We start from the raw sequence: 27,552 nt of genomic DNA, 5'->3' as shown, positions 1-27,552 counted from the left end.
GGCCATGTAGGGGTGGGCGATATAGGTGATATGAGATATAAATTTGTGCCACGATATGGATTTTGAGTATATCGCCGGACCGCGATATGATCGCGCTCTCTGCGCGCACCATCTTCTCCTGAGCCGGCACACTGGGCACAGTGGAGAAGGAGAGAGTCCCTCCCTCCCCACTGTGCGCGGCTGCCGCTGACCACCAATGACAAAAGAGGAGGAGGGGAGGGACCGACTGTAAATCATTGAGTTTTCACGATCTCAGTGAGCGCGTGAAAAACTCAAATCCGATGGTATATTCTAACCCCCAGGCGTTCCCATGGTGACAGGGACGCTTGCCTGGGGGTTAGACTATACAGGGCCACGCCGCTGACAGTAGAACATTTAAAAACTAATCAGTAACTTTATTCATTAGTGATCTCTTTACTGTATACCTTACTAGGTCTTAGCTCCGGTAACAGCAGGCAGTGCGGGGGGCGGCGCTCACTCACTGACGTCACGCACCTGCTCCTCCCACTAGGCGGCGCAGGCGCGTGACGTCAGTGAGTGAGCGCCGCCCCCCGCACTGCCTGCTGTTACCGGAGCTAAGACCTAGTAAGGTATACAGTAAAGAGATCACCAATGAATAAAGTTACTGATTCGTTTTTAAATGTATTCCTGTGAGCGTCGGGGAGGGGGGGGGGTGTCTGTGGATGGCACCGTTTAGGGGAGGGGGGGTGTCTGTGGATGGCACCGTTTAGGGGAGGGGGGGGGGGATCAGCTCCCTGCTGCTGTGTGCACAAAGCACAGGGCAGCAGGGAGAGTGTAAAGTCCTATTCACCCTAATAGAGCTCTATTAGGGTGAATATGACAAGGGTTCTACGTTGTAGCCCTTAAGGAGACTAATAGTTATTAAATAAAAAGTAAAAAAAAGTTTAAACTCGCCCCCCAAATATAGAAAACAATATATCGCGATATATATCGCACATGCTTAAAATTATATCGCAATATAGATTTTAGGCCATATCGCCCACCCCTAAGGCCATGCAAGCATCAGTCCCGGCATCTCCTGCAGGGTCTGGATTTCCTAGACTTCTTCCTGGAGTCTCCATGAGATCCTGACAGCGCAGTCTAATACAGTACAAGTGAAGGAAATTTTATAAATCTCAGACTTTTTCCCTTAGGAGCACAAATTAACCTGTCGTGCAGATTTTAAATCCACAGCATACGGTTTGTTCGATTCTGCACCTTTCCCCATAGACTTCAATAGGGTTGTTGAACAGAAAGTCTACAACAAAAACCAGACAATGTACCCACCAAAACCGCAATAGACTAAAATGTTCTTACTGAAATTCTCCGTTCCTGGAGTCCAAAGACAGCACAACTGAGATACTATTGGTTGACTGCCTGAGAGTGACCAGGAAAGACTAACATTTGAAGTTATATACAAAAATACAGCGCAAAGCATGCTGGGAATGGTTAGCAAATCCAACAGGAAGTGCTGCAGGTAAACATCAATTGTGCATCCCACAGAAGACGCAGCCACAGTCCCGTGTGATCCCAGGCTGGGGTTACAACCCATGTGCTGAATGTATGGCACATGATCCCCCAAGTGGTAGCACAGCTCAGCTAATTCATCTAATACCAGATCTTCCACATCCCAATCAACCCAGGGGACTAATTCCCTGGAGCTTGCGTTTTATTCCCCAGAAATTACTTCAACAGCTGAAACCTGACTGAGACTTAAAGGATCTAAGGAGCCTGTAACGTGGGAGAAGTCACAGGTGAGATTCTGTTTCCTATGGACACAGGAACAAAGAACTGCAGCTGTTCACATAGCCCAAATCTGGGGACCTTCTGCTGTTGGGTAAGGAATAATGTAAAGTGGAAACCTTCGTGTCTTGCTCAACTGTTGGGTGGAGACAGTCATGTCTACCCACAGACGAGAGATTCTGCTCCCCAAGGCTGGGTTCTCATGCAAATTTTTAGAATTAGAAATGATGTGGATTTTCCGCTGCAGCAAACCTCTAATCAGTCATGTGTGAACCAAGACTAACTCACTCAAGCACCATTAGGAGGTTCTAGTGAAGCACCGAGCAGTATAGATGTGAACGAAGCACTTGGGCTGATATACAACACTTACTGTTAGCTGCTGAAGCATGTCTAGCTGCATCTCCTCTCTACAGACCTGGCTCACAAGACTTTGCAGAGAGCAGGTTTAGGAAAAGCAGAGGGGAGTAGAGAGCTGATAACTGGAGAACAAGGCATTTTGTGCTTGATAAGATATTACAGTGTATCTAACCTATATTGTTAATGTAAAGTTGTGTGAGACAGCAACCAATTGAGTCATAGAAAACCAGAACTGCTCCAAAGGAAAAAATAAAAATAAGTAATTTATTTACAAGAACAAATATAAGTGACAGCAAAACAGATCAAGAACAGTCTAAAAATGCTAACATCACACAGAGAAGGCTGGATGTAGAGACACCCAAACATATGACTTTTATAATACAGCATATACAGAATCCAACCCTGCAGAGACAGTACTACAACTCCCAGCCAGAAACTGCTCACCAGCACCTGGTGGGCCACACACACCAGTCTAGGCAGTCACTAAGCATCAGTCCACCACCAGACAGCATACACTTAGTGGTTACCTCTTCTAGAAGCAGAGAAGAAAACCGCCAGATGGAATATCTGACTTGACGAGGCCTTTGATTTTGGGGGAAATGCTCTTCAACAAGCTGCACAGACCCCTCCAATGTTATGTACAGTTCACACAGACTACAGAAGGGTCGTGAAGAGATTTCCATGGATGTTCTGCCTTCAGAGGCCAGGCTGGAGGTGGTTACTTCAGGCTGGAGCTGTATGCAGGAGGTAAGATGCGACGAGAGTTGGCTTTCACCCAAGGGTGCTCCATGACTCCTTTGAGCGAGAGGCGCTGCGCTGGGACGTAACGCAACAGTTTGCTGATCAGATCTTTGGATCCTTCAGACAGGAACGATGGGAACTGAAGGTCAACCTAAGAAACCATTTAAAATAAAAAGGTTGTGATCTCCACTGTTAGCGTGGCAGACTACATTGACACGCATGAAAGTAGTATATATAGATACCTTCACTATCCTGCGGTGGGTCTCTGTGGGGCTGCGGTTCTCAAAAGGGGGAACGCCCACAAGGAACTCATAACAGAGGACACCAGCGCACCATAAATCCACCTTCTCATCGTGGATCCTCCCTTCAATCATCTCTGGCGGTAGATAGTCCAGGGTTCCACACATTGTTCTGCGCCTACAACCCAGAGACATGGTATCAGAGACAAAACGCAAGACCTGACCAACCATCAGTAGCCATCAGCTGAACATACCTGAGTGAGGGGGCATGGACGGACCAGCCAAAGTCTGCAATCTTCAGCTCTCCTTTAAACCCCATGAGCAGGTTCTCCGGCTTGATGTCCCTGTGAATAACCTTCCTCTCATGGCAGTAATTGAGGGCGTCCGCTAGCTCCTCGATGAACTGCAAAGAACCAAGACGCTCTATGTCTACACCAGAAATCTCAGAGGTGCCCCCTAGAGGACTACACAACACGTTTGTAACCTGCAGACTTCTGGTCCACCAAGTACAGGCTGGATGGCCACTAGGTGGCAGTACTCACCGTCGCACTTCTCTGTTCATCAAAGCGCCCATATTTCTGCAGCTCCCTGTACAGCTCCCCCCGGGGGGCAAATTCTAGCATCAGGTAGATGCGCTTGCGATCATGGAAGTAGTTGTACATGCGCAGGATATTTGGATGTCTGTGGAAGGAATAGGCAAGGAACATTACACAACTACAACATGCACCCCAAATGTAGAATTTAAAGCACCTCCTGCTCCTATATTCTGGATTCGGTGGGGTGGCGAGGGCAGCCCCAGTGTGGACCGAGTCACGTACCGGAGGTGAGACTGGATCTCGATCTCTCTCCTCAGCTGATGCTCCACCGCTTCCTTCTCCAGCTGGGATTTGAAGAGGACTTTGAGGGCCATGATGAATTTGTTCTGCTTGTCCCGCGCCAGGTAGACATTGCCAAACTTGCCTTTGCCCAGAGGGCGCCCAATGTCAAAGTCATTGATGGTAAAGTTCCTCTTTAGGCTGTTAAAACATGGATAAACCTTAGAGGTGTTCCCGTTGGGGAATGACTTCACATCCACAGGATTATATTGTGGGGGTCCTACTGCAGGGACACATGCCCCTCTAGAGCCCACAGAAATGAACAGAAGCTGGCGGTCCGGCACATGTGCAGCGGCTCTATTCATTTCTATGGGAGTGCTGAGCACTGTACTCTCTGCAACTGGGAGCTCTATGGGGTATTCTATGGATTGGTGGGAGTCCCTGCAATAGGACCCCCTTCTTTCTAATAGTTATGCAGCATCTGCCCTTAAGGCCATGGTGCAAAATGAAAGTCTGCCCCCCGGAATAAAGGGGCTGGCAAACCCCCAACACTAGGGAAGCTTACTCACCGACCCCCCCCCCCCTTCTCCCCTGACAATCCGGTCTGACTGGATATTTACAGCGAGGGAGCCCAGCATGCAGTGGGGAGCCCGCACCCCCATTATAGGGGGGCAGAGTTTAATCTGAGGGGGATTTTCATTTTGCATCACAGCCTTAAAGGGGAATTCCCATCTCAGACAATGGGGGCATATACTAGTGATGCCCCCATTGTCTGAGATAGGAATACCCCTTTTAAAGGAGTATTCCAGTTATATGAACTTATCCCCATATCCACAAGATGGAGGATAAAAAGAATGGTGGGGTTCCTACTGTAGGGACCACCACCAATCAAGAATGGGGACCCAGTGAAGCTCCAACCCCCCCACTAATGCACAGGACTGTTGTATAGGTTATACTTATCCTGCTCCCTAGCACAGCCGGCGCATCTCCCCGGTGATCACAACCAATAGCAGGCCGTGACGGGGACCATCCTCCCTAGAATCACGTCCCCATCGCGGCCTGCTATTGGCTTCCCTCCCCCACCGCAAGTTTTGATCCGTGCGGGGATCAGAAGAGACATGGGTGCCGGGGCAAGTATAACCTATACGAGGGTCCCGGGAAACCCTGGATGGATAACTCCTTTAAGATTTAGTCACATCACAGGTTTTGACAAAGGCCATGACAAGTGAATATTTCCTTAAGGTGTTACCCCAGATAAAGCAGCTTGGCCCCTGGGCTGAAAAGGCTTTCAGAAAAAAACAAGCCTTCTGATGACCTCACCTGACGGTCCCGGGGTCCGCACTGGGCTCCACGTCCTGCTCCTGTCTCCTGGCCTTCTCTGCCTGGTGGTCAGTCACTGGCATGCGGCCCGCCGTCACTGGGGAGGAGACCAGAGCCATTACCATCACCTGACTAGACGGTGAAACCCCACCAAGGAGAGGCCCTGTGATGAGGGAACCCTGGGGCACCCGTCTCCCCCGTTCCTCCCACACATCTCAGAGACAAAAATCAATAATCTGTGAAAGCTTTACACCCCCGCAGCCCCCCAGTGCTCTTCCCACACAACCCAGTTCACCACTGTCCCTCCTTAGTCATCTCGCCACCTGTGCCCTTGACCCAATCCCACCTCATCCCTATAGTTACTCCTGCCCTAACCCATCGCTAACCACCGGTGTCTTCCCTTCCCCTTTTAAAGGCGCAGTGCACATATGCCGTCTCCTCGTGCAGATGAATGGTGGGGGTGCCGGATCCCTGCCGATCCTGAGGAGAGGTCATCAATATTAAGAGCCTGGACAACCCCTTTAAACAGGCAACCATCCCGCCCATACTCCAGAAGCCTTCCCTGGACCCATCCTCTTTATCCAGCCATCGCCCCATTTGCACCCAAACTCCTAGAACAACATGTCCACCTCGAATTGTCCTCTCGCCTTTCATCCCACTCACTTTCAGATCAGATGTAATCCGGCTTCAGACCCAATCACCGCACTGAAACTGCCCCAACCATCTGGTAGGTGCCAAAGCTAAACATCAATACCCTGTGCTCCCCCTTCTGGACCCGTCCTCGGCCTTCTACACTACCCTGTGCTCCCCCTTCTGGACCCGTCCTCGGCCTTCTACACTACCCTGTGCTCCCCCTTCTGGACCCGTCCTCGGCCTTCTACACTACGCTGTGCTCCCCCTTCTGGACCCGTCCTTGGCCTTCTACACTACCCTGTGCTCCCCCTTCTGGACCCGTCCTCTGCCTTCTACACTACCCTGTGCTCCCCCTTCTGGACCCGTCCTTCTACACTACCCTGTGCCCCCCTTCTGGACCCGTCCTCTGCCTTCTACACTACCCTGTGCTCCCCCTTCTGGACCCGTCCTCGGCCTTCTACACTACCCTGTGCTCCCCCTTCTGGACCCGTCCTCGGCCTTCTACACTACGCTGTGCTCCCCCTTCTGGACCCATCCTCTGCCTTCTACACTACCCTGTGCTCCCCCTTCTGGACCCGTCCTCGGCCTTCTACACTACCCTGTGCTCCCCCTTCTGGACCCGTCCTCTGCCTTCTACACTACCCTGTGCTCCCCCTTCTGGACCCGTCCTTCTACACTACCCTGTGCTCCCCCTTCTGGACCCGTCCTCTGCCTTCTACACTACCCTGTGCTCCCCCTTCTGGACCCGTCCTCTGCCTTCTACACTACCCTGTGCTCCCCCTTCTGGACCCGTCCTCGGCCTTCTACACTACCCTGTGCTCCCCCCTTCTGGACCCGTCCTCGGCCTTCTACACTACCCTGTGCCCCCCTTCTGGACCCATCCTCTGCCTTCTACACTACCCTGTGCTCCCCCCTTCTGGACCCGTCCTCGGCCTTCTACACTACCCTGTGCCCCCCTTCTGGACCCATCCTCTGCCTTCTACACTACCCTGTGCTCCCCCTTCTGGACCCGTCCTCGGCCTTCTACACTACCCTGTGCTCCCCCTTCTGGACCCGTCCTCTGCCTTCTACACTACCCTGTGCTCCCCCTTCTGGACCCGTCCTCGGCCTTCTACACTACCCTGTGCTCCCCCTTCTGGACCCGTCCTCGGCCTTCTACACTACCCTGTGCTCCCCCTTCTGGACCCGTCCTCGGCCTTCTACACTACCCTGTGCTCCCCCTTCTGGACCCGTCCTCGGCCTTCTACACTACCCTGTGCTCCCCCTTCTGGACCCGTCCTCTGCCTTCTACACTACCCTGTGCTCCCCCTTCTGGACCCGTCCCCTGCCACTGTCGCCCGCTCTCCAGAGACCTGGCCCTCTGCTGGATCTCCTCGTTCCTCCCTAGAGGCTTGGTCCTGGGCCTGTGACAGCTCAGATGGGTTCCACTAGGACCTATGCTGAGAACCCTCAGACCCAACTCTCCAGACTCCCAACTAGATCTTCATTCTTCTCCTCCCGCTTCCTAAAACTCAACATGGAGAAAACAGAATCCCTTTCCCCCAATCATCACTCAGCCCCCTACCGACTATTACGATGTGGTCTCCAGTCTCACAGGTCTGGGGGTAACAGGTCATCTTGCCCTCACCTCCACCTGCCTCTTCCTACTGAAGAGCATCTCGTACTCCTGCCTTACTAGTGCAGCGCTCAGCCACCTTCAGCTGTGGTGAAACTACAACTCCCAGCATGCACACTTGCTCAGCTATTCTCCTAGCATGCTGGGAGTTGCAGTGTCACAGAGGTTGCCGATCCCTGCACTAGTACATGCTCATCATCTCCAGCCTGGACTACTGCACCATCCTCCTGTGTGGCCCCCCCATCCAATCCACCCCGATCCCCACCCAGCTGAGGCTTTGTCACAGTTGCCTCGTGTAGACTGACACATTGTACCGGCCCCTCAGCTGTGTACTCACAGGTGGTGGTGGAGGCGGCCGAGAGGGGCTCCTTCCGCAGCACTCGCAGGGCACTGGACGGGGTGGCGAACTGCGGAGGTAAAGACACGGAGGTCACCAGGAAGCCTCAGAAGCGGGCGGCCACACAGGGACACCTAGTACTGCGGTACTCACCTTGTTGTAAGGGTTCAGGTTCTCCTTGTAAGACATCCTGCTGCTGCTGATTCTGACCCGGCCGTTACCGCTCCCTCCGGTCACCGCTCGCACACTGACTGAACTCCCAATTTAAATCCAAACCGCCACAGCCTCCAGCTGGTCACCTGACCCACCCTCTCGCCCCTGATTGGCCGGGAAGCGACAGCCTGGGATTGGTTGACGTCTGTTTAAAAGCCGACTTCTCCGGCGCTCAGCTCCTTATTAGCCGTGATGTCGGGAAACACGATTGGCTAGTGTGATTTGGCCGAGTCCGGATTGGATGACGGGTCCTCTTCTGTGATTGGCTGAGCGGGCTGTGACGCCGCTGTTGTTATAGCACCTGGCCGCCATTTTGTTGCTGAATGAAATGGAGGTTTAATAGACGGGACGGGAGCGAGGCGTGGTATAGGGGTGGGGGGGAGGATACACACCACGTGACCACTCAGTGATAGATCTGACGTAAGGACGCAGCCGAGAGCGAGGCGTGGTATAGGGGTGGGAAAGGGATTAACACCACGTGACCACTCAGCGATAGATCTGACGTAACGACGCAGCCGCGTTCTAACACAACTCCATAAACTACACATTCCACGATGCAATTTAGTAATTTGAACAATTGTAGCTTTATGTCTCTATTTTTTTAAACAAATATTGATCGCCAGCAGGTGTAGGCTCAGAATGTCACGCGCCCCGAGTTGTCAGTCAGGGCGGTGTCGGAGTTCGGTGTAATCACACACTCAGCCTCCTCCATTCATCATGTCTGTTTCTCCCGGAGGAGGAACAGGTAAGGATTGACCTCACTGACGATAGTGAGCAATAGTCACCACTGGAGACCACGCTGCGGCCTCAGCTCAGCTACATCAGGGAGAACTGCTCGTCACCACACATCTGTGCCCTCGGTGCTGATGTGTGTGATCGCCTTCACTATACACCGGCGCTGATTAGGTTAATAACACGGGCGTAATACTCAGCTATAATGTGTCTGTGTCCCGGTCTGTGTCCCATCATGCATTGCTCTTCTCATTTGCATAGCGGCTACCAGTGGCCATTTTTTCAGTGATAAGGGATTGAACGATTGTAAGGTAACCACGCCCTCCATGATTACGCATGCTCTCTCCAGTCAGTCGCCATCTTTGAAGTGGGCAGTGCTCTGAAGCTTCCTGTAAATGCTGACGCCTAGGTGTGCTTACCTTATAAGGAGACGAGGTGGCCGAGTGGTTAAGGCGATGGACTGCTAATCCATTGTGCTCTGCACGCGTGGGTTCGAATCCCATCCTCGTCGACATCTTTTAGTTCTGATTGGTTTATGTGACGTCTGTCACTGATTTATTTTGCCTTTTTCATGAGACTTGGAGGTGACAGTATAATGTGTATTCTGGCCAGCAGTGAGCAATAAAGGAGCTATTATGGGGGCACTGGGGCTGGTACTATTATTGGGGAGCTGTGGATGGTACTATTATGGGGCGCTGTGGATGGTACTATTATGGGGAGCTGTTGACTGGTACTATTATGGGGGCACTCTGCCACTATTAAGGGGGGCACTGTGGCTGGTACTATTATTGGGGTGCTGGGCTGGTACTATTATGGAGGCACTCTGGCTGGTACTATTATGGGGGCACTGCAGCTGGTATTATTATGGGGGCTCTGTGGCTGGTACTATTATGGGGACACTCTGTCTGCCACTATTTTGGGGGGCACTGTGGCTGGAACTATTATGGGGGCACTCTGGCTGGAACTATTATGGGGGCACTCTGGCTGGTACTATTATGGTGGAGCACTTTGTCTGCCACTATTATAGGGGCACTGGGGCTTTTACTATTATGGGGGCTCTGTGGATGGTACTATTATGGGGGCACTCTGGATGCCACTATTATATAGGGCACTTTGTCTGCCACTATTATAGGGGCACTGGGGCTTTTACTATTATGGGGGCTCTGTGGATGGTACTATTATGGGGGCTCTGTGGATGGTACTATTATGGGGGCTCTGTGGATGGTACTATTATGGGGGCACTCTGGCTGCCACTATTATATGGGGCACTCTGGCTGCCACTTTTATGGGGGCTCTGTGGATGGTACTATAATGGGGGCACTCTGGCTGCCACTATTATATGGGGCACTCTGGCTGCCACTTTTATGGGGGCACTGTGGCTGGTACTATTATGGGGGCACTGCGGCTGGTACTATTATGGGGGCACTGGGGCTGGTACTATTATTGGGGCACTGCGGCTGGTACTATTATGGGGGAGCTGCGGCTGGTACTATTATGGGGGCACTCTGGCTGCCACTATTAAGGGGGGCACTCTGCCACTATTATGGGGGCACTGTGGCTGGTACTATTATTGGGGTGCTGGGCTGGTACTATTATGGGTGCACTCTGGCTGGTACTATTATGGGGGCACTCTGGCTGGTACTATTATGGGGCACTCTGGCTGGTACTATTATGGGGGCACTCTGTCTGCCACTATTATATGGGGCTCTGTGGCTGGTACTATTATGGGGGCACTGTGGTTGGTACTATTATTGGGGAGCTGCGGCTGGTACTATTATGGGGGCACTCTGGATGGCACTATTATGGGCCACTGTGGTTGGTACTATTATATGGGAGCTGCGGCTGGTACTATTATGGGGCACTCTGGGTGGCACTATTATGGGGGCACTCTGGATGGCACTATTATGGGGCGCTGTGGATGGCACTATTATGGGGGCACTGTGGTTGGTACTATTATTGGGGAGCTGCGGCTGGTACTATTATGGGGCACTCTGGATGGCACTATTATGGGGGCACTCTGGATGGCACTATTATGGGGGCACTGTGGTTGGTACTATTATGGGGGAGCTGTTGACTGGTACTATTATGGGGGCACTCTGGCTGCCACTATTATGAGGGCACTGTGGCTGCCACTATTATTGGGGTGCTGGGCTGGTACTATTATTGGGGGCACTGCAGCTGGTACTATTATGGGGGGCACTGCGGCTGGTACTATTATGGGGGCACTCTGTCTGCCACTATTATATGGGGCTCTGTGGCTGGTACTATTATGGGGGCACTGTGGTTGGTACTATTATTGGGGAGCTGCGGCTGGTACTATTATGGGGGCACTCTGGATGGCACTATTATGGGCCACTGTGGTTGGTACTATTATATGGGAGCTGCGGCTGGTACTATTATGGGGCACTCTGGGTGGCACTATTATGGGGCGCTGTGGATGGCACTATTATGGGGGCACTGTGGTTGGTACTATTATTGGGGAGCTGCGGCTGGTACTATTATGGGGCACTCTGGATGGCACTATTATGGGGGCACTCTGGATGGCACTATTATGGGGGCACTGTGGTTGGTACTATTATGGGGGAGCTGTTGACTGGTACTATTATGGGGGCACTCTGGCTGCCACTATTATGAGGGCACTGTGGCTGCCACTATTATTGGGGTGCTGGGCTGGTACTATTATTGGGGGCACTGCAGCTGGTACTATTATGGGGGGCACTGCGGCTGGTACTATTATGGGGGCACTCTGGCTGGTACTATTATGGGGGCACTCTGTCTGCCACTATTATGGGGGCTCTGTGGTTGGTACTATTATGGGGGTACTAGGGCTGGTACTATTATGGGGACACTGTGGTTGGTACTATTATGGGGGCACTCTGGCTGCCACTATTAAGGGGGCACTCTGCCACTATTATGGGGGCACTGTGGCTGGTACTATTATTGGGGTGCTGGGCTGGTACTATTATGGGGGCACTCTGGCTGGTACTATTATGGGGGCGCTCTGGCTGGTACTATTATGGGGCACTCTGGCTGGTACTATTATGGGGGCACTCTGGCTGGTACTATTATGGGGGCACTGCGGCTGGTACTATTATGGGGGCACTCTGGCTGGTACTATTATGGGGGCACTCTGTCTGCCACTATTATGGGGGCTCTGTGGTTGGTACTATTATGGGGGTACTAGGGCTGGTACTATTATGGGGACACTGTGGTTGGTACTATTATGGGGGCACTCTGGCTGCCACTATTAAGGGGGCACTCTGCCACAATTATGGGGGCACTGTGGCTGGTACTATTATTGGGGTGCTGGGCTGGTACTATTATGGGGGCACTCTGGCTGGTACTATTATGGGGGCACTCTGGCTGGTACTATTATGGGGGCGCTCTGGCTGGTACTATTCTGGGGGCGCTCTGGCTGGTACTATTATGGGGGCGCTCTGGCTGGTACTATTATGGGGGCGCTCTGGCTGGTACTATTATGGGGGCACTCTGGCTGGTACTATTATGGGGGCACTGCAGCTGGTACTATTATGGGGGCACTCTGGCTGGTACTATTATGGGGGCACTGTCCCATTGGTTGACACCCTGCAGTCACACATGCAGTACATGTCCTCTCCAGTTGGTGGCAGTAGTGGGAGGTTACATGTGGTGATACATAATACTGATCAGCAGTCGGGGGACCCCTTTATACCGCCTGTGTTGTAGGAAGCACAGGGTCCTAACGCTCATCAGTCCTGGTGGTCCAGGAGGGCATGCTGATAGGGAGGCCGGTCCTGGGCTATGAGTGGAGGAGGGGCAGGTGGAGCACCCCATTCATTCTCTGTGGGTCCCGCCTCTCCTGACTGGGGGGCCCACCTCTTGCCATTAGATACACCACACGTGTCTACTGGTGTCCAAGCACTTGGACCCCAGATCCACCACATGACAGCCCCTTGCTGTACACACAGCTCAGGGGTCCAACAAGACATTAGCAGCCGCACATCGATGTGTGAAGACTGAGCAGGAGGAGCGCAGAGCGAGCAGATCCAGCGTCACCATCACAACCAGCGGCGGTGACGTGTCAGCATTAAAGTCAGGTGACAGCAGGCCAGTCACATGGCTCGTTGGTCTAGGGGTATGATTCTCGCTTCGGGTGCGAGAGGTCCCGGGTTCAAATCCCGGACGAGCCCAGTTTTTCCTTCCTTGTTTTTTTTTTGTGAAATGCTGGTGCTGTGGTTTCTATTGGCTGCGGACAGAATGTTTGATACATTGTTACATGCTTTATTGTTACATTGTGTCCACGTCACGGTAAATACAATTCCCTGCAGTCAGATGGGCCGGCTGCCGACTGAGGCTTTCAGTGTATTGAGAGCAGAGCTTCAGCACAGGACCTCGTGGCGCAACGGTAGCGCGTCTGACTCCAGATCAGAAGGTTGCGTGTTCAAATCACGTCGGGGTCAAGTTTTTTATTTATTTTTTAAATAAAATTCTTTTTACATTTTTTACATTGAGCTTTCTTCCCTACTTCTGGTTAGAGTTTCTTCCCCTAAAAATGACATCAAAGAGAATTACCAATGCTAAACTGACACACCTACTTTATCACTCCCTTAAAATTAAAGGGGTTGTCCACAATTTATCATTTTTGTTAGTTTGTGTATATGTGGGGAAATCTACAGTTTATGGCTCTAGGCCGCTCCGTTATAGTTCCTTGGTTGTCGTCACCAGTCTGACAACCTTCCTCATGTGCGCGGCTGCAGCCAGCGACTGGCCTCAGCGGTGACGTGTCTGCCGGGCCAACTGCTGCTTGGCGACACGTCACAGCCGAGACCCCGTCATTAAGGCTGCGGTTTGGAAGGGAACAGCCTGCCGGAATTCTCCGGATCCGGCGCTGCCAGATGGCGGCGGGTCCAGTGGGGATCTGTACGCTGCTCCGGCGGACAACGTGAATCCAGATTTAGAACATAGATCCAAAGTCGATTTGTCCAAAACCTTGGATTTTAACCACCTCAGCCCCTATGGCTTAAAGGGAACCTGTCACCATGATTTTGCGCATAGAGCTGGGGACATGGGCTGCTAGATGGCCACTAGCTCATCTGCAGTACCCAGTCCCCACAGCTCTGTGTGCTTTTATTGTGTTAAAAAACAGTTTTGAGTGATATGCAAACTACGTGATATGAGTCCTGTAGCCGGAGATGAGTCAAGCCGGAAAGGAGCCCAGCACTGCCCCGCGTCCTCCGATTCTCCTCCTTGCCGGCTGACGTCACAGAGCTGGAGCGCCGAAATCTCGCGATGCGCGAGCTAGCGCAAGCGTAGTTCGTTCCCTGTGCTGATGCCAGCACAGGGAATGAACATGATGCCGACACTGCGCATGCGCTAGCTCGAACATCGCGAGATTTCGGCGCTCCAGCTCTGTGACGTCAGCCGGCAAGGAGGAGAATCGGAGGACGCGGGGCGGTGCTGGGCTCCTTTCCGGCTTGACTCATCTCCGGCTACAGGACTCATATCAGGTAATTTGCATATCACTCAAAACTGTTTTTTAACACAATAAAAGCGCAGAGAGCTGTGGGACCTGGGTACTGCAGATGTGCTAGCGGCCATCTAGCAGCCCATGTCCTCAGCTCTATGCGCAAAATCATGGTGACAGGTTCCCTTTAAACACCCTGAAAGACCAGGCCACTTTTTACACTTCTGACCTACACTACTTTCACCGTTTATTGATCGGTCATGCAACTTACCACCCAAATGAATTTTACCTCCTTTTCTTCTCACTAATAGAGCTTTCATTTGGTGGTATTTCATTGCTGCTGACATTTTTACTTTTTTTGTTATTAATCGAAATTTAACGATTTTTTTGCAAAAAAATGACATTTTTCACTTTCAGTTGTAAAATTTTGCAAAAAAAAACGACATCCATATATAAATTTTGCTCTAAATTTATTGTTCTACATGTCTTTGATAAAAAAAATGTTTGGGTAAAAAAAAAATGGTTTGGGTAAAAGTTATAGCGTTTACAAACTATGGTACAAAAATGTGAATTTCCGCTTTTTGAAGCAGCTCTGACTTTCTGAGCACCTGTCATGTTTCCTGAGGTTCTACAATGGCCAGACAGTACAAACACCCCACAAATGACCCCATTTCTGAAAGTAGACACCCTAAGGTATTCGCTGATGGGCATAGTGAGTTCATAGAACTTTTTATTTTTTGTCACAAGTTAGCGGAAAATGATGATTTTTTTTTTTTTTCCATACAAAGTCTCATATTCCACTAACTTGTGACAAAAAATAAAAACTTCCATGAACTCACTATGCCCATCAACGAATACCTTGGGGTGTCTTCTTTCCAAAATGGGGTCACTTGTGGGGTAGTTATACTGCCCTGGCATTCTAGGGGCCCAAATGTGTGGTAAGGAGTTTGAAATCAAATTCTGTAAAAAATGACCTGTGAAATCCGAAAGGTGCTCTTTGGAATATGGGCCCCTTTGCCCACCTAGTCTGCAAAAAAGTGTCACACATCTGGTATCTCCGTATTCAGGAGAAGTTGAGGAATGTGTTTTGGGGTGTCATTTTACATATACCCATGCTGGGTGAGATAAATATCTTGGTCAAATGCCAACTTTGTATAAAAAAATGGGAAAAGTTGTCTTTTGCCAAGATATTTCTCTCACCCAGCATGGGTATATGTAAAATGACACCCCAAAACACATTCCCCAACTTCTCCTGAATACAGAGATACCAGATGTGTGACACTTTTTTGCAGCCTAGGTGGGCAAAGGGGCCCATATTCCAAAGAGCACCTTTCGGATTTCACCGGTCATTTTTTACAGAATTTGATTTCAAACTCCTTACCACACATTTGGGCCCCTAGAATGCCAGGGCAGTATAACTACCCCACAAGTGACCCCATTTTGGAAAGAAGACACCCCAAGGTATTCGCTGATGGGCATAGTGAGTTCATGGAAGTTTTTATTTTTTGTCACAAGTTAGTGGAATATGAGACTTTGTAAGAAAAAAAATAAAAATAAGCATTTTCCGCTAACTTGTGACAAAAAATAAAAAATTCTAGGAACTCGCCGTGCCCCTCACGGAATACCTTGGGGTGTCTTCTTTCCAAAATGGGGTCACTTGTGGGGTAGTTATACTGCCCTGGCATTTTCCAGGGGCCCTAATGTGTTGTAAGTAGGTAAATGACCTGTGAAATCCGAAAGGTGCTCTTTGGAATATGGGCCCCTTTGCCCACCTAGGCTGCAAAAAAGTGCCACACATCTGGTATCGCCGTATTCAGGAGAAGTTGGGGAATGTGTTTTGGGGTGTCATTTTACATATACCCATGCTGGGTGAGATAAATATCTTGGTCAAATGCCAACTTTGTATAAAAAAAAATGGGAAAAGTTGTCTTTTGCCAAGATATTTCTCTCACCCAGCATGGGTATATGTAAAATGACACCCCAAAACACATTCCCCAACTTCTCCTGAGTACGGAGATACCAGATGTGTGACACATTTTTGCAGCCTAGATGCGCAAAGGGGCCCATATTCCTTTTATGAGGGCATTTTTAGACATTTGGATCCCAGACTTCTTCTCACGCTTTGGGGCCCCTAGAATGCCAGGGCAGTATAAATACCCCACATGTGACCCCATTTTGGAAAGAAGACACCCCAAGGTATTCAATGAGGGGCATGGCGAGTTCATAGAATTTGTTTTTTTTGGCACAAGTTAGCGGAAATTGATTTTATTTATTTTTTTCTCACAAAGTCTCCCTTTCCGCTAACTTGGGACAAAAATTTCAATCTTTCATGGACTCAATATGCCCCTCACGGAATACCTGGGGGTGTCTTCTTTCCGAAATGGGGTCACATGTGGGGCATTTATACTGCCCTGGCATTCTAGGGGCCCTAAAGCGTGAGAAGAAGTCTGGAATATAAATGTCTAAAATTTTTTACGCATTTGGATTCCGTGAGGGGTATGGGGAGTTCATGTGAGATTTTATTTTTTGACACAAGTTAGTGGAATATGAGACTTTGTAAGAAAAAAAAAAAAATTTCCGCTAACTTGGGCCAAAAAAATGTCTGAATGGAGCCTGACAGAGGGGTGATCAATGACAGGGGGGTGATCAATGACAGGGGGGTGATCAATGACAGGGGGGTGATCAATGACAGGGGGGTGATCAATGACAGGGGGGTGATCAATGACAGGGGGGTGATCAATGACAGGGGGGTGATCAATGACAGGGGGGTGATCAATGACAGGGGGGGGGTGATCAATGACAGGGGGGGGTGATCAATGACAGGGGGGTGATCAATGACAGGGGGGGTGATCAATGACAGGGGGTGATCAATGACAGGGGGGGTGATCAATGACAGGGGGGTGATCAATGACAGGGGGGGGGTGATCAATGACAGGGGGGTGATCACCCCATATAGACTCCCTGATCACCCCCCTGTCATTGATTACCCCCCTGTCATTGATTACCCCCCCTGTCATTGATCACCCCCCTATAAGGCTCCATTCAGATGTCCGTATGTGTTTTGCGGATCCGATCCATGTATCCGTGGATCCGTAAAAATCATACGGACATCTGAATGGAGCTTTACAGGGGGGTGATCAATGACAGGGGGGTTGATCAATGACAGAGGGGTGATCAATGACAGGGGGGTGATCAATGACAGGGGGGTGATCAGGGAGTCTATATGGGGTGATAACCACAGTCATTGATCACCCCCTGTAAGGCTTTATTCAGACGTCCGTATGCGTTTTGCGGATCCGATCCATCTATCATTGGATCCGTAAAAATCATGCGGACATCTGAATGGAGCTTTACAGGGGGGTAATCAATGACAGGGGGGTAATCAATGACAGGGGGGTGATCAGGGAGTCTATATGGGGTGATCAGGGGTGATTAGGGGCTAATAAGGGGTTAATAAGTGACGGGGGGGGGGGGGGGTGTAGTGTAGTGTAGTGGTGCTTGGTGCTACTTTACTGAGCTACCTGTGTCCTCTGGTGGTCGATCCAAACAAAGGGGACCACCAGAGGACCAGGTAGCAGGTATATTAGACGCTGTTATCAAAACAGCGTCTAATATACCTGTTAGGGGTTAAAAAAAACACATCTCCAGCCTGCCAGCGAACGATCGCCGCTGGCAGGCTGGAGATCAACTCTCTTACCTTCCGTTCCTGTGAGCGCGCGCGTTCACAGGAAGTCTCGGCTCGCGCGAGATGACGCGTATATACGTGACTGTGCGCAGCGCTGCCACCTCCGGAACGCGAATCTGCGTTAGGGGGTCCGGAGGTGGTTAATGGCGTCTCCGTACGGGCTGCGTGTAGGCAAAATTTGTACCGACTGAAGTGGCGCGAGATTTCGGGGAATCCTTTCTGCGGATTTAAAAACATTTTAAAATAGGAATCTGAAGTCGGGTTTCACACCGAGGTATCGGCCAGAGCCGGAGCCGGCTTCGGACTGTTAAAAAGAGGCAAAAGTGAGAAGCGAATTAATTCACCGACTTAGGCCTCACACACACGACCGTTTTTCAGGTCCGCATCCGAGCCGCAGTTTTCGGGTCCGCATCCATGTTGCTTCGTTCCGAGGCCCCGCAAAAAAAATATAGCATGTCCTATTCTTGTCCGTTTTGCGGACAAGAATAGGCATGTCTACAATGGGCCGCAAGTTCTGTTCCACAAATTGCGGAAGGCACACGGGCGGCTTCCGTTTTTTGTGGATCCGCGGTTTGCGGTCTGCAAAAAACAGCACGGTCGTGTTCATGAGGCCTCAGGCCAATATGAATTTTGCCTCCGCGCAGCCCATTCATTTTAATGCTGTACGGAGACGCCATTAAAATCCAAGTTTTTGGACAAATTGACTTCGGATCTATGATCTAGATCTGGATTCACTCAAGACTATGTCCGGCCGATCGTCCGGACTGTCAACAGCCTGGAAGTCACACCAGAGGTGAAACTAGCCCAACCGTGTCCGCACACATGACCCCGTCCGGCCTCCAGCCTGGATACAAGATGAGATACGGCCTCTAGCCTGGATACAAGATGGGATGCGGCCTCTAGCCTGGATACAAGATGGGATGCGGCCTCTAGCCTGGATACAAGATGAGATACAGCCTCCAGCCTGGATACAAGATGAGATACAGCCTCCAGCCTGGATACAAGATGAGATACAGCCTCCAGCCTGGATACAAGATGAGATGCGGCCTCCAGCCTGGATACAAGACAAGCTACGGCCTCCAGCCTGGATACAAGATGAGATACGGCCTCTAGCCTGGATACAAGACGAGCTACGGCCTCTATCCTGGATGCAAGATGAGATACGGCCTCTAATCTGGATACAAGATGAGATACGGCCTCTAGCCTGGATACAAGATGAGATGCGGCCTCTAGCCTGGATACAAGATGAGATACGGCCTCTAGCCTGGATACAAGATGAGATACGGCCTCTAGCCTGGATACAAGATGAGATACGGCCTCTAGCCTGGATACAAGATGAGATACAGCCTCCAGCCTGGATACAAGATGAGATACAGCCTCCAGCCTGGATACAAGATGAGATTCGGCCTCCAGCCTGGATACAAGACAAGCTACGGCCTCCAGCCTGGATACAAGATGAGATACGGCCTCTAGCCTGGATACAAGACGAGCTACGGCCTCTATCCTGGATGCAAGACGAGATACGGCCTCTAATCTGGATACAAGATGAGATACGGCCTCTAGCCTGGATACAAGATGAGATGCGGCCTCTAGCCTGGATACAAGATGAGATACGGCCTCTAGCCTGGATACAAGATGAGATACGGCCTCTAGCCTGGATACAAGATGAGATACGGCCTCTAGCCTGGATACAAGATGAGATGCGGCCTCTAGCCTGGATACAAGATGAGATACGGCCTCTAGCCTGGATACAAGATGAGATGCAACCTCTAGCCTGAATACAAGATGAGATACGGCCTCTAGCCTGGATACAAGATGAGATACGGCCTCTAGCCTGGATACAAGATGAGATACGGCCTCTAGCCTGGATACAAGATGAGATACGGCCTCTAGCCTGGATACAAGATGAGATACGGCCTCTAGCCTGGATACAAGATGAGATACGGCCTCTAGCCTGGATACAAGATGAGATACGGCCTCTAGCCTGGATACAAGATGAGATACGGCCTCCAGCCTGGATAAAGGTGAGATACAGCCTCTAGCCTGGATACAAGATGAGATACGGCCTTAAGCCTAAAAACAAGATGAGATACGGCCTCTAGCCAGGATACAACATGAGATACGGCCTTAAGCCTAAAAACAAGATGAGATACGGCCTCCAGCCTGGATACAAGATGGGATACGGCCTCTAGCCTGGATACAAAATGAGATACGGCCTCTAGCCTGGATACAAAATGAGATACGGCCTCTAGCCTGGATACAAGATGAGATGCAGCCTCTAGCCTGTATAAAAAATGAGATACGGCCTCTAGCCTGGATACAAAATGAGATACGGCCTCTAGCCTGGATACAAGATGAGATACAGCCTCCAGCCTGGATACAAAATGAGATACGGCCTCTAGCCTGGATAAAAGATGAGATACGGCCTCTAGCCTGGATACAAGATGAGATACAGCCTCCAGCCTGGATGCAAGATGAGATACGGCCTCTAATCTGGATACAAGATGAGATACGGCCTGTAGCCTGGATACAAGATGAGATGCGGCCTCTAGCCTGGATACAAGATGAGATACAGCCTCTAGAATGGATATAACATGTGATACGGCTTTTAGCCTGGATACAAGATGAGATACAGCCTCTTGCCTGGATACAAGATGAGATACAGCCTTTAGTCTGGATACAAGATGAGATACAGCCTCTAGTCTGGATACAAGATGAGATACGGCCTCTATCCTGGATACAAAATTATATACGGCCTCCAGCCTGGATACAACATGAGATACGGCCTCTAGCCTGGATACAAGATGAGATGCGGCCTCTAGTCTGGATACAAGATGAGATACGGCCTCTAGTCTGGATACAAGATGAGATACGGCCTCTAGCCTGGATACAAGATGAGATACAGCCTCCAGCCTGGATACAAGATGAGATACAGCCTCTAGCCTGGATACAAGATGAGATACAGCCTCTAGAATGGATATAACATGTGATACGGCTTTTAGCCTGGATACAAGATGAGATACAGCCTTTAGCCTGGATACAAGATGAGATACAGCCTTTAGCCTGGATACAAGATGAGATACAGCCTCTAGTCTGGATACAAGATGAGATACAGCCTCTAGTCTGGATACAAGATGAGATACGGCCTCTATCCTGGATACAAAATTATATACGGCCTCCAGCCTGGATACAACATGAGATACGGCCTCTAGCCTGGATACAAGATGAGATGCGGCCTCTAGTCTGGATACAAGATGAGATACAGCCTCCAGCCTGGATACAAGATGAGATACAGCCTCTAGCCTGGAGAAAAGATGAGATGCGACCTCTAGCCTGGATACAAGATGAGATACGGCCTCTAGCCTGGATACAAAATGAGATAAGGCCTCTAGCCTGGATACAAGATGAGATACGCCCTCTATCCTGGATGCAAGATGAGATACGGCCTCTAATCTGGATACAAGATGAGATACGGCCTCTAGCCTGGATACAAGATGAGATGCAGCCTCTAGCCTGGATACAAGATGAGATACGGCCTCTAGCCTGGATACAAGATGAGATACAGCCTCTAGCCTGGATACAAGATGAGATACGGCCTCTAGCCTGGATACAAGATGAGATACGGCCTCTAGCCTGGATACAAGATGAGATACGGCCTCTAGCCTGGATACAAGATGAGATACGGCCTCTAGCCTGGATACAAGATGAGATACGGCCTCCAGCCTGGATACGGCCTCTAGCCTGGATACAAAATGAGATACGGCCTCTAGCCTGGATACAAAATGAGATACGGCCTCTAGCCTGGATACAAAATGAGATACGGCCTCTAGCCTGGATACAAGATGAGATACGGCCTCTAGCCTGGATACAAGATAAGATACGGCCTCTAGCCTGGATACAAGATGAGATACGGCCTCTAGCCTGGATACAAGATGAGATACGGCCTCTAGCCTGGATAGATACAGCCTCTAGTCTGGATACAAGATGAGATACAGCCTCTAGTCTGGATACAAGATGAGATACAGCCTCTAGTCTGGATACAAGATGAGATACGGCCTCTATCCTGGATACAAAATTATATACGGCCTCCAGCCTGGATACAACATGAGATACGGCTTCTAGCCTGGATACAACATGAGATACGGCCTCCAGCTTGGATGCACAATGACATACGCCCTCTAGCCTGGATACAAGATGAGATACAGCCTTTAGTCTGGATACAAGATGAGATACAGCCTCTAGTCTGGATACAAGATGAGATACGGCCTCTCTCCTGGATACAAAATTATATACGGCCTCCAGCCTGGATACAACATGAGATACGGCCTCTAGCCTGGATACAAGATGAGATGCGGCCTCTAGTCTGGATACAAGATGAGATACGGCCTCTAGCCTGGATACAAGATGAGATACAGCCTCCAGCCTGGATACAAGATGAGATACAGCCTCTAGCCTGGATACAAGATGAGATACAGCCTCTAGAATGGATATAACATGTGATACGGCTTTTAGCCTGGATACAAGATGAGATACAGCCTCTAGCCTGGATACAAGATGAGATACAGCCTCTAGAATGGATATAACATGTGATACGGCTTTTAGCCTGGATACAAGATGAGATACAGCCTTTAGCCTGGATACAAGATGAGATACAGCCTCTAGTCTGGATACAAGATGAGATACAGCCTCTAGTCTGGATACAAGATGAGATACGGCCTCTATCCTGGATACAAAATTATATACGGCCTCCAGCCTGGATACAACATGAGATACGGCCTCTAGCCTGGATACAAGATGAGATGCGGCCTCTAGTCTGGATACAAGATGAGATACAGCCTCCAGCCTGGATACAAGATGAGATACAGCCTCTAGCCTGGATACAAGATGAGATGCGACCTCTAGCCTGGATACAAGATGAGATAAGGCCTCTAGCCTGGATACAAGATGAGATACGCCCTCTATCCTGGATGCAAGATGAGATACGGCCTCTAATCTGGATACAAGATGAGATACGGCCTCTAGCCTGGATACAAGATGAGATGCAGCCTCTAGCCTGGATACAAGATGAGATACGGCCTCTAGCCTGGATACAAGATGAGATACAGCCTCTAGCCTGGATACAAGATGAGATACGGCCTCTAGCCTGGATACAACATGAGATACGGCCTCTAGCCTGGATACAAGATGAGATGCGGCCTCTAGTCTGGATACAAGATGAGATACAGCCTCCAGCCTGGATACAAGATGAGATACAGCCTCTAGCCTGGATGCAAGATTATATACCCCCTCTAGCCCTCTAGTATCTCATCTTGTATCCAGGCTAGAGGCCGTATCTCATCTTGTATCCAGGCTAGAGGCCGTATCTCATCTTGTATCCAGGCTAGAGGCCGTATCTTATCTTGTATCCAGGCTAGAGGCCGTATCTTATCTTGTATCCAGGCTAGAGGCCGTATCTCATCTTGTATCCAGGCTAGAGGCCAAATCTCATCTTATATCCAGGAGAGAGGCCGCATCTCATCTTGTATCCACGCTAAAAGCCTAGATACAAGATGAGATACGGCCTCTCTCCTGGATACAAGATAAGATACGGCCTCTAGCCTGGATACAAGATGAGATGCGGCCTCTAGTCTGGATACAAGATGAGATACAGCCTCCAGCCTGGATACAAGATGAGATACAGCCTCTAGCCTGGATACAAGATGAGATGCGACCTCTAGCCTGGATACAAGATGAGATACGGCCTCTAGCCTGGATACAAAATGAGATAAGGCCTCTAGCCTGGATACAAGATGAGATACGCCCTCTATCCTGGATGCAAGATGAGATACGGCCTCTAATCTGGATACAAGATGAGATACGGCCTCTAGCCTGGATACAAGATGAGATGCAGCCTCTAGCCTGGATACAAGATGAGATACGGCCTCTAGCCTGGATACAAGATGAGATACAGCCTCTAGCCTGGATACAAGATGAGATACGGCCTCTAGCCTGGATACAAGATGAGATACGGCCTCTAGCCTGGATACAAGATGAGATACGGCCTCTAGCCTGGATACAAGATGAGATACGGCCTCTAGCCTGGATACAAGATGAGATACGGCCTCTAGCCTGGATACAAGATGAGATACGGCCTCTAGCCTGGATACAAGATGAGATACAGCCTCCAGCCTGGATACGGCCTCTAGCCTGGATACAAAATGAGATACGGCCTCTAGCCTGGATACAAAATGAGATACGTCCTCTAGCCTGGATACAAAATGAGATACGGCCTCTAGCCTGGATACAAGATGAGATACGGCCTCTAGCCTGGATACAAGATAAGATACGGCCTCTAGCCTGGATACAAGATGAGATACGGCCTCTAGCCTGGATACAAGATGAGATACGGCCTCTAGCCTGGATAGATACAGCCTCTAGTCTGGATACAAGATGAGATACAGCCTCTAGTCTGGATACAAGATGAGATACAGCCTCTAGTCTGGATACAAGATGAGATACGGCCTCTATCCTGCATACAAAATTATATACGGCCTCTAGCCTGGATACAACATGAGATACGGCTTCTAGCCTGGATACAACATGAGATACGGCCTCCAGCTTGGATGCACAATGACATACGCCCTCTAGCCTGGATACAAGATGAGATACAGCCTCTAGCCTGGATACAAGATGAGATACCGCCTCTAGCCTGGAAGCAAGATGAGATACAGCCTCTAGTCTGGATACAAGATGAGATACAGCCTCTAGTCTGGCTACAAGATGAGATACGGCCTCTAGCCTGGATACAAGATGAGATACGGCCTCTAGCCTGGATACAAGATAAGATACGGCCTCTAGCCTGGATACAAGATGAGATACGGCCTCTAGCCTGGATACAAGATGAGATACGGCCCGACCATCATGGGACTCCAAACAGAACCTGGATTCATCACTGAAGAGTCTGTCACCAAGAGGTGCACTACCCAAAAGTAACCTCTGAGAGCCTTTTTTTTATAGGGCAGCACTTTTGCGCCCTCTTGTGGCAGGACCCAGTGTCTAATCAGAACACACCCTTAGGGAGCATTCACACGACCGTGTGAAGCCCGTGCTGTGGACCGCAAATTGCGGTCCGCTAAGCACGGGCACCTGCTGTGTGGTAGCCGTATAGGGATCGCGGCCTCATTCACTTGAATGGGTCTGCGATCCCTCCGTTACGCAAAAAGATAGAGCAAGCTCTATCTTTTTGCGGTGCGGAAGCACGGAACGGAACCTCAGAAAGCACTCCGTGGTGCTTCCGTAAGATTCCGTTCCGTGCTTCCGTTCCGCATCTCCGGATTTGCGGACCCATTGAACTGGCTTAGTTGCCCATAGCAACCAATCAGATTTCACCTTTCATTTTTCCCAGCCTCTTTCTGATTGGTTGCTATGGGCAACTAAGCCAGTTCCTCTTTACACCAGTTTGACACCTCCCCCTGAATCTGTAGGAGGAGGAGTGATCGCAGCAGCAGCAGAGGTCATTGCTCCATGTAAATGCAGCTCTCACCTCCCCCTTCCAGAAATTGGCCTGCCCGTTGGCGCAGAGAACCCCTTTAATTGCGCGGCTGCTTTTGTCATGTTATTATTTGTACAGAAGGGGGGCACGGCTTGCCCGCCCTTGGTCACACTGGCACGGAAAATCAGTCCATGAACGTCTTCCCTACGTTCCAGGCCTTAGATGTGGATGGGAATGGAGGCAGTCGGGGGGACTTGGCACCACACTCCCTATACAATGTCTCTACTTCCTGGTCCCGCAGTCCGCGCAGCCAATCCTGTGCGGAGGCGGGTCACTGCTGCGGCCTGTGATTGGCTGTGTCGTCTACCGTTTCCTGTGTGTCGGACGAGGAAGCAGAGACCGGCGGGGACCCGTTAACCCTTACATGTACGGCGCTGGTGCGATGTGTAAACATGGGGCCCGCTCGCACATGCAGCGGGTGTCATGGCGGGCGGATCTTTGCTGTTTCATACAGCAGAGACCTGCGGCTAATTACCGTGACCGACAATAATGCCGATTGCGGTAATTAAATGCTTTAGATGCCGTGATCAAGTGAGATCATGGCACCTAAATGCGCAAAAACCTATGCCCCGCGTGTCCAATCCGGGCATAGGTAGTTGCTCTAAATACTGGTACACGGACCGTGAGATACCGGACTGGCATCCTGCTTAGTGCAGGAGCGCACGGCGTCATTGGTTGCTATGACGCCGTGCGCTTCCTGCTGCCGCTGCCGCCGTACAGTGATGATCTATACGAGTGTATTACTGTACTGCGGCTGCAGCAGGAAGCGCACGGCGTCATAGCAACCAATGACGCCGTGCGCTCCTGCACTAAGCAGGATGCCAGTCCGGTATCTCACGGTCCGTGTTCCACGGACGTGTGAATGCAGCCTTACTGAGCAGGATAACAGTAGTCAAACTGCAATTCTTATTTTGGCCATTAGATGGCAGAATGCATGGGGATAAAACAGTTCTTTTCCGGATTTGAGCCCCTGTGACGGAACTCAGCGCCGGAAAAGAAAAACGCTAGTGTGAAAGTAGCCTTAGACCTAAAGAACCTATACATATTGGGTATCGTTGTAATCCTACTGACCCAGAGCATGGGTCAGTTTTGCCGTAAACAAAACGCTGTGGGAACAAAACCCGTAAAACGGTGGACGGATTGCGGGTTTTTTTCAATTCCATTTGGAATTTTTTTTACCGCTTCCCACAACACTTTATGCCGTAATTAATGGTGGTATTATAAAAGTACAACTTGTCCCGCAAAAAATAATCCCTCATACAGCAATGTGGCCGGAAAAAGAAAAAAGTTATGGCTCACGGAAAATAGGGCAAAAAAAAATAAAACGCAAAAACTAAAAAACCTCCGGCAGCCAAAGGGTTAAAGGGGCTTTCCGAGATATGACCTATTCTGTGTCTGATCAGTGAGGCTCCGACATCCGTTGTAAAGTCTTGGAAAATATTTTCAGGTCTCAGAACGGCAGTGGCGAGGATCGGTGAGGATCGGCGAGGCGATTAGCGCTTCTTGGTGATCTCTGACGATTGGCTCAGATTAAATTTGGATGTAGAATCACTACCTGATCTGTGTGAACGGCCCTTAGACTCCAGAGGCTGGATGCTTGGCGAACACCTTTAGGAACAGCTGACCTCGTGGCGCAACGGTAGCGCGTCTGACTCCAGATCAGAAGGTTGCGTGTTCAAATCACGTCGGGGTCAGGTTGAGAATTTTTTATTTTTTTTTTATTTTTTTTTCGACTGCAAGTTTTTATCATTATTTTATTGTGTTTTTCTGATTTCTTTTTTTCTATAGAAAAGGGACAGAACTCCAATGGTGTAAACGACACATGACGGTACTGGTCACATGACACACATTAATACTATATAATACGTGTGGTCCTGACATCAGCATGGGCCTGTCTGCTTCAGCACTACAACTCCCAGCATGATAAAAGCTTTTAAGGCATGCTGAGACTTGTAGTTGTACAACCGGTGTGTATGGTCAGGTCACCCTATTTATTCACAGTATACAGAGGCACTGTGCATCAGGTAGCGTGGCCGAGCGGTCTAAGGCGCTGGATTAAGGCTCCAGTCTCTTCGGGGGCGTGGGTTCGAATCCCACCGCTGCCAGTAGTTTATTTTTTATTCTATAAACCTTTGTAATTTCCCGTTT

General features: G+C 50.1%; 1 protein-coding gene and 6 non-coding genes across 7 annotated transcripts; 5 read left to right on the top strand and 2 right to left on the bottom strand.

The window, feature by feature from the left end:
* Positions 1 to 2,344: 2,344 nt before the first annotated feature.
* AURKB (aurora kinase B) lies at positions 2,345 to 8,218 on the bottom strand. Its single transcript, XM_040415853.1, has 8 exons — positions 7,954 to 8,218; positions 7,801 to 7,870; positions 5,216 to 5,312; positions 3,899 to 4,096; positions 3,623 to 3,761; positions 3,335 to 3,483; positions 3,084 to 3,258; positions 2,345 to 2,992 (listed from the first exon to the last, which is right to left on the bottom strand). Exons 1-8 carry the CDS (start codon positions 7,987 to 7,989, stop codon positions 2,819 to 2,821), a joined length of 1,038 nt encoding a protein of 345 aa, XP_040271787.1. The 5' UTR covers positions 7,990 to 8,218; the 3' UTR covers positions 2,345 to 2,818.
* A 428-nt stretch (positions 8,219 to 8,646) lies between these two features.
* LOC120987444 lies at positions 8,647 to 8,781 on the bottom strand. Its single transcript, XR_005776045.1, has one exon. It is a non-coding gene; the product is annotated as a U8 small nucleolar RNA (small nucleolar RNA).
* Positions 8,782 to 9,174: 393 nt separating this feature from the next.
* TRNAS-GCU lies at positions 9,175 to 9,256 on the top strand. The gene has a single exon. It is a non-coding gene; the product is annotated as a tRNA-Ser (tRNA).
* Positions 9,257 to 12,842: 3,586 nt separating this feature from the next.
* TRNAP-CGG lies at positions 12,843 to 12,914 on the top strand. Its single transcript has one exon. It is a non-coding gene; the product is annotated as a tRNA-Pro (tRNA).
* A 198-nt stretch (positions 12,915 to 13,112) lies between these two features.
* TRNAW-CCA lies at positions 13,113 to 13,184 on the top strand. Its single transcript has one exon. It is a non-coding gene; the product is annotated as a tRNA-Trp (tRNA).
* Positions 13,185 to 27,026: 13,842 nt separating this feature from the next.
* On the top strand, positions 27,027 to 27,098 carry TRNAW-CCA. Its single transcript has one exon. It is a non-coding gene; the product is annotated as a tRNA-Trp (tRNA).
* Positions 27,099 to 27,427: 329 nt separating this feature from the next.
* On the top strand, positions 27,428 to 27,509 carry TRNAL-AAG. Its single transcript has one exon. It is a non-coding gene; the product is annotated as a tRNA-Leu (tRNA).
* Positions 27,510 to 27,552: the final 43 nt, after the last annotated feature.

Source organism: Bufo bufo, chromosome 1 (assembly GCF_905171765.1).
Source record: "Bufo bufo chromosome 1, aBufBuf1.1, whole genome shotgun sequence".
Taxonomy (NCBI): Eukaryota; Metazoa; Chordata; class Amphibia; order Anura; family Bufonidae; genus Bufo; species Bufo bufo.
Note: the sequence above shows the minus strand (reverse complement) of the source record. Positions and strands in the feature narration are given on the sequence as shown.

Excerpts from the sequence above, each read along its gene's own strand:
- AURKB (XM_040415853.1), bottom strand. The coding sequence starts at position 7,989 with ATGTCTTACAAGGAGAACCTGAACCCTTACAACAAG. Across the intron at positions 5,313-7,800 it reads GGCCGCCTCCACCACCACCT|TGACGGCGGGCCGCATGCCA; the intron begins GTGAGTACACAG and ends TCTCCTCCCCAG. Across the intron at positions 2,993-3,083 it reads CCCACCGCAGGATAGTGAAG|GTTGACCTTCAGTTCCCATC; the intron begins GTATCTATATAT and ends ATGGTTTCTTAG.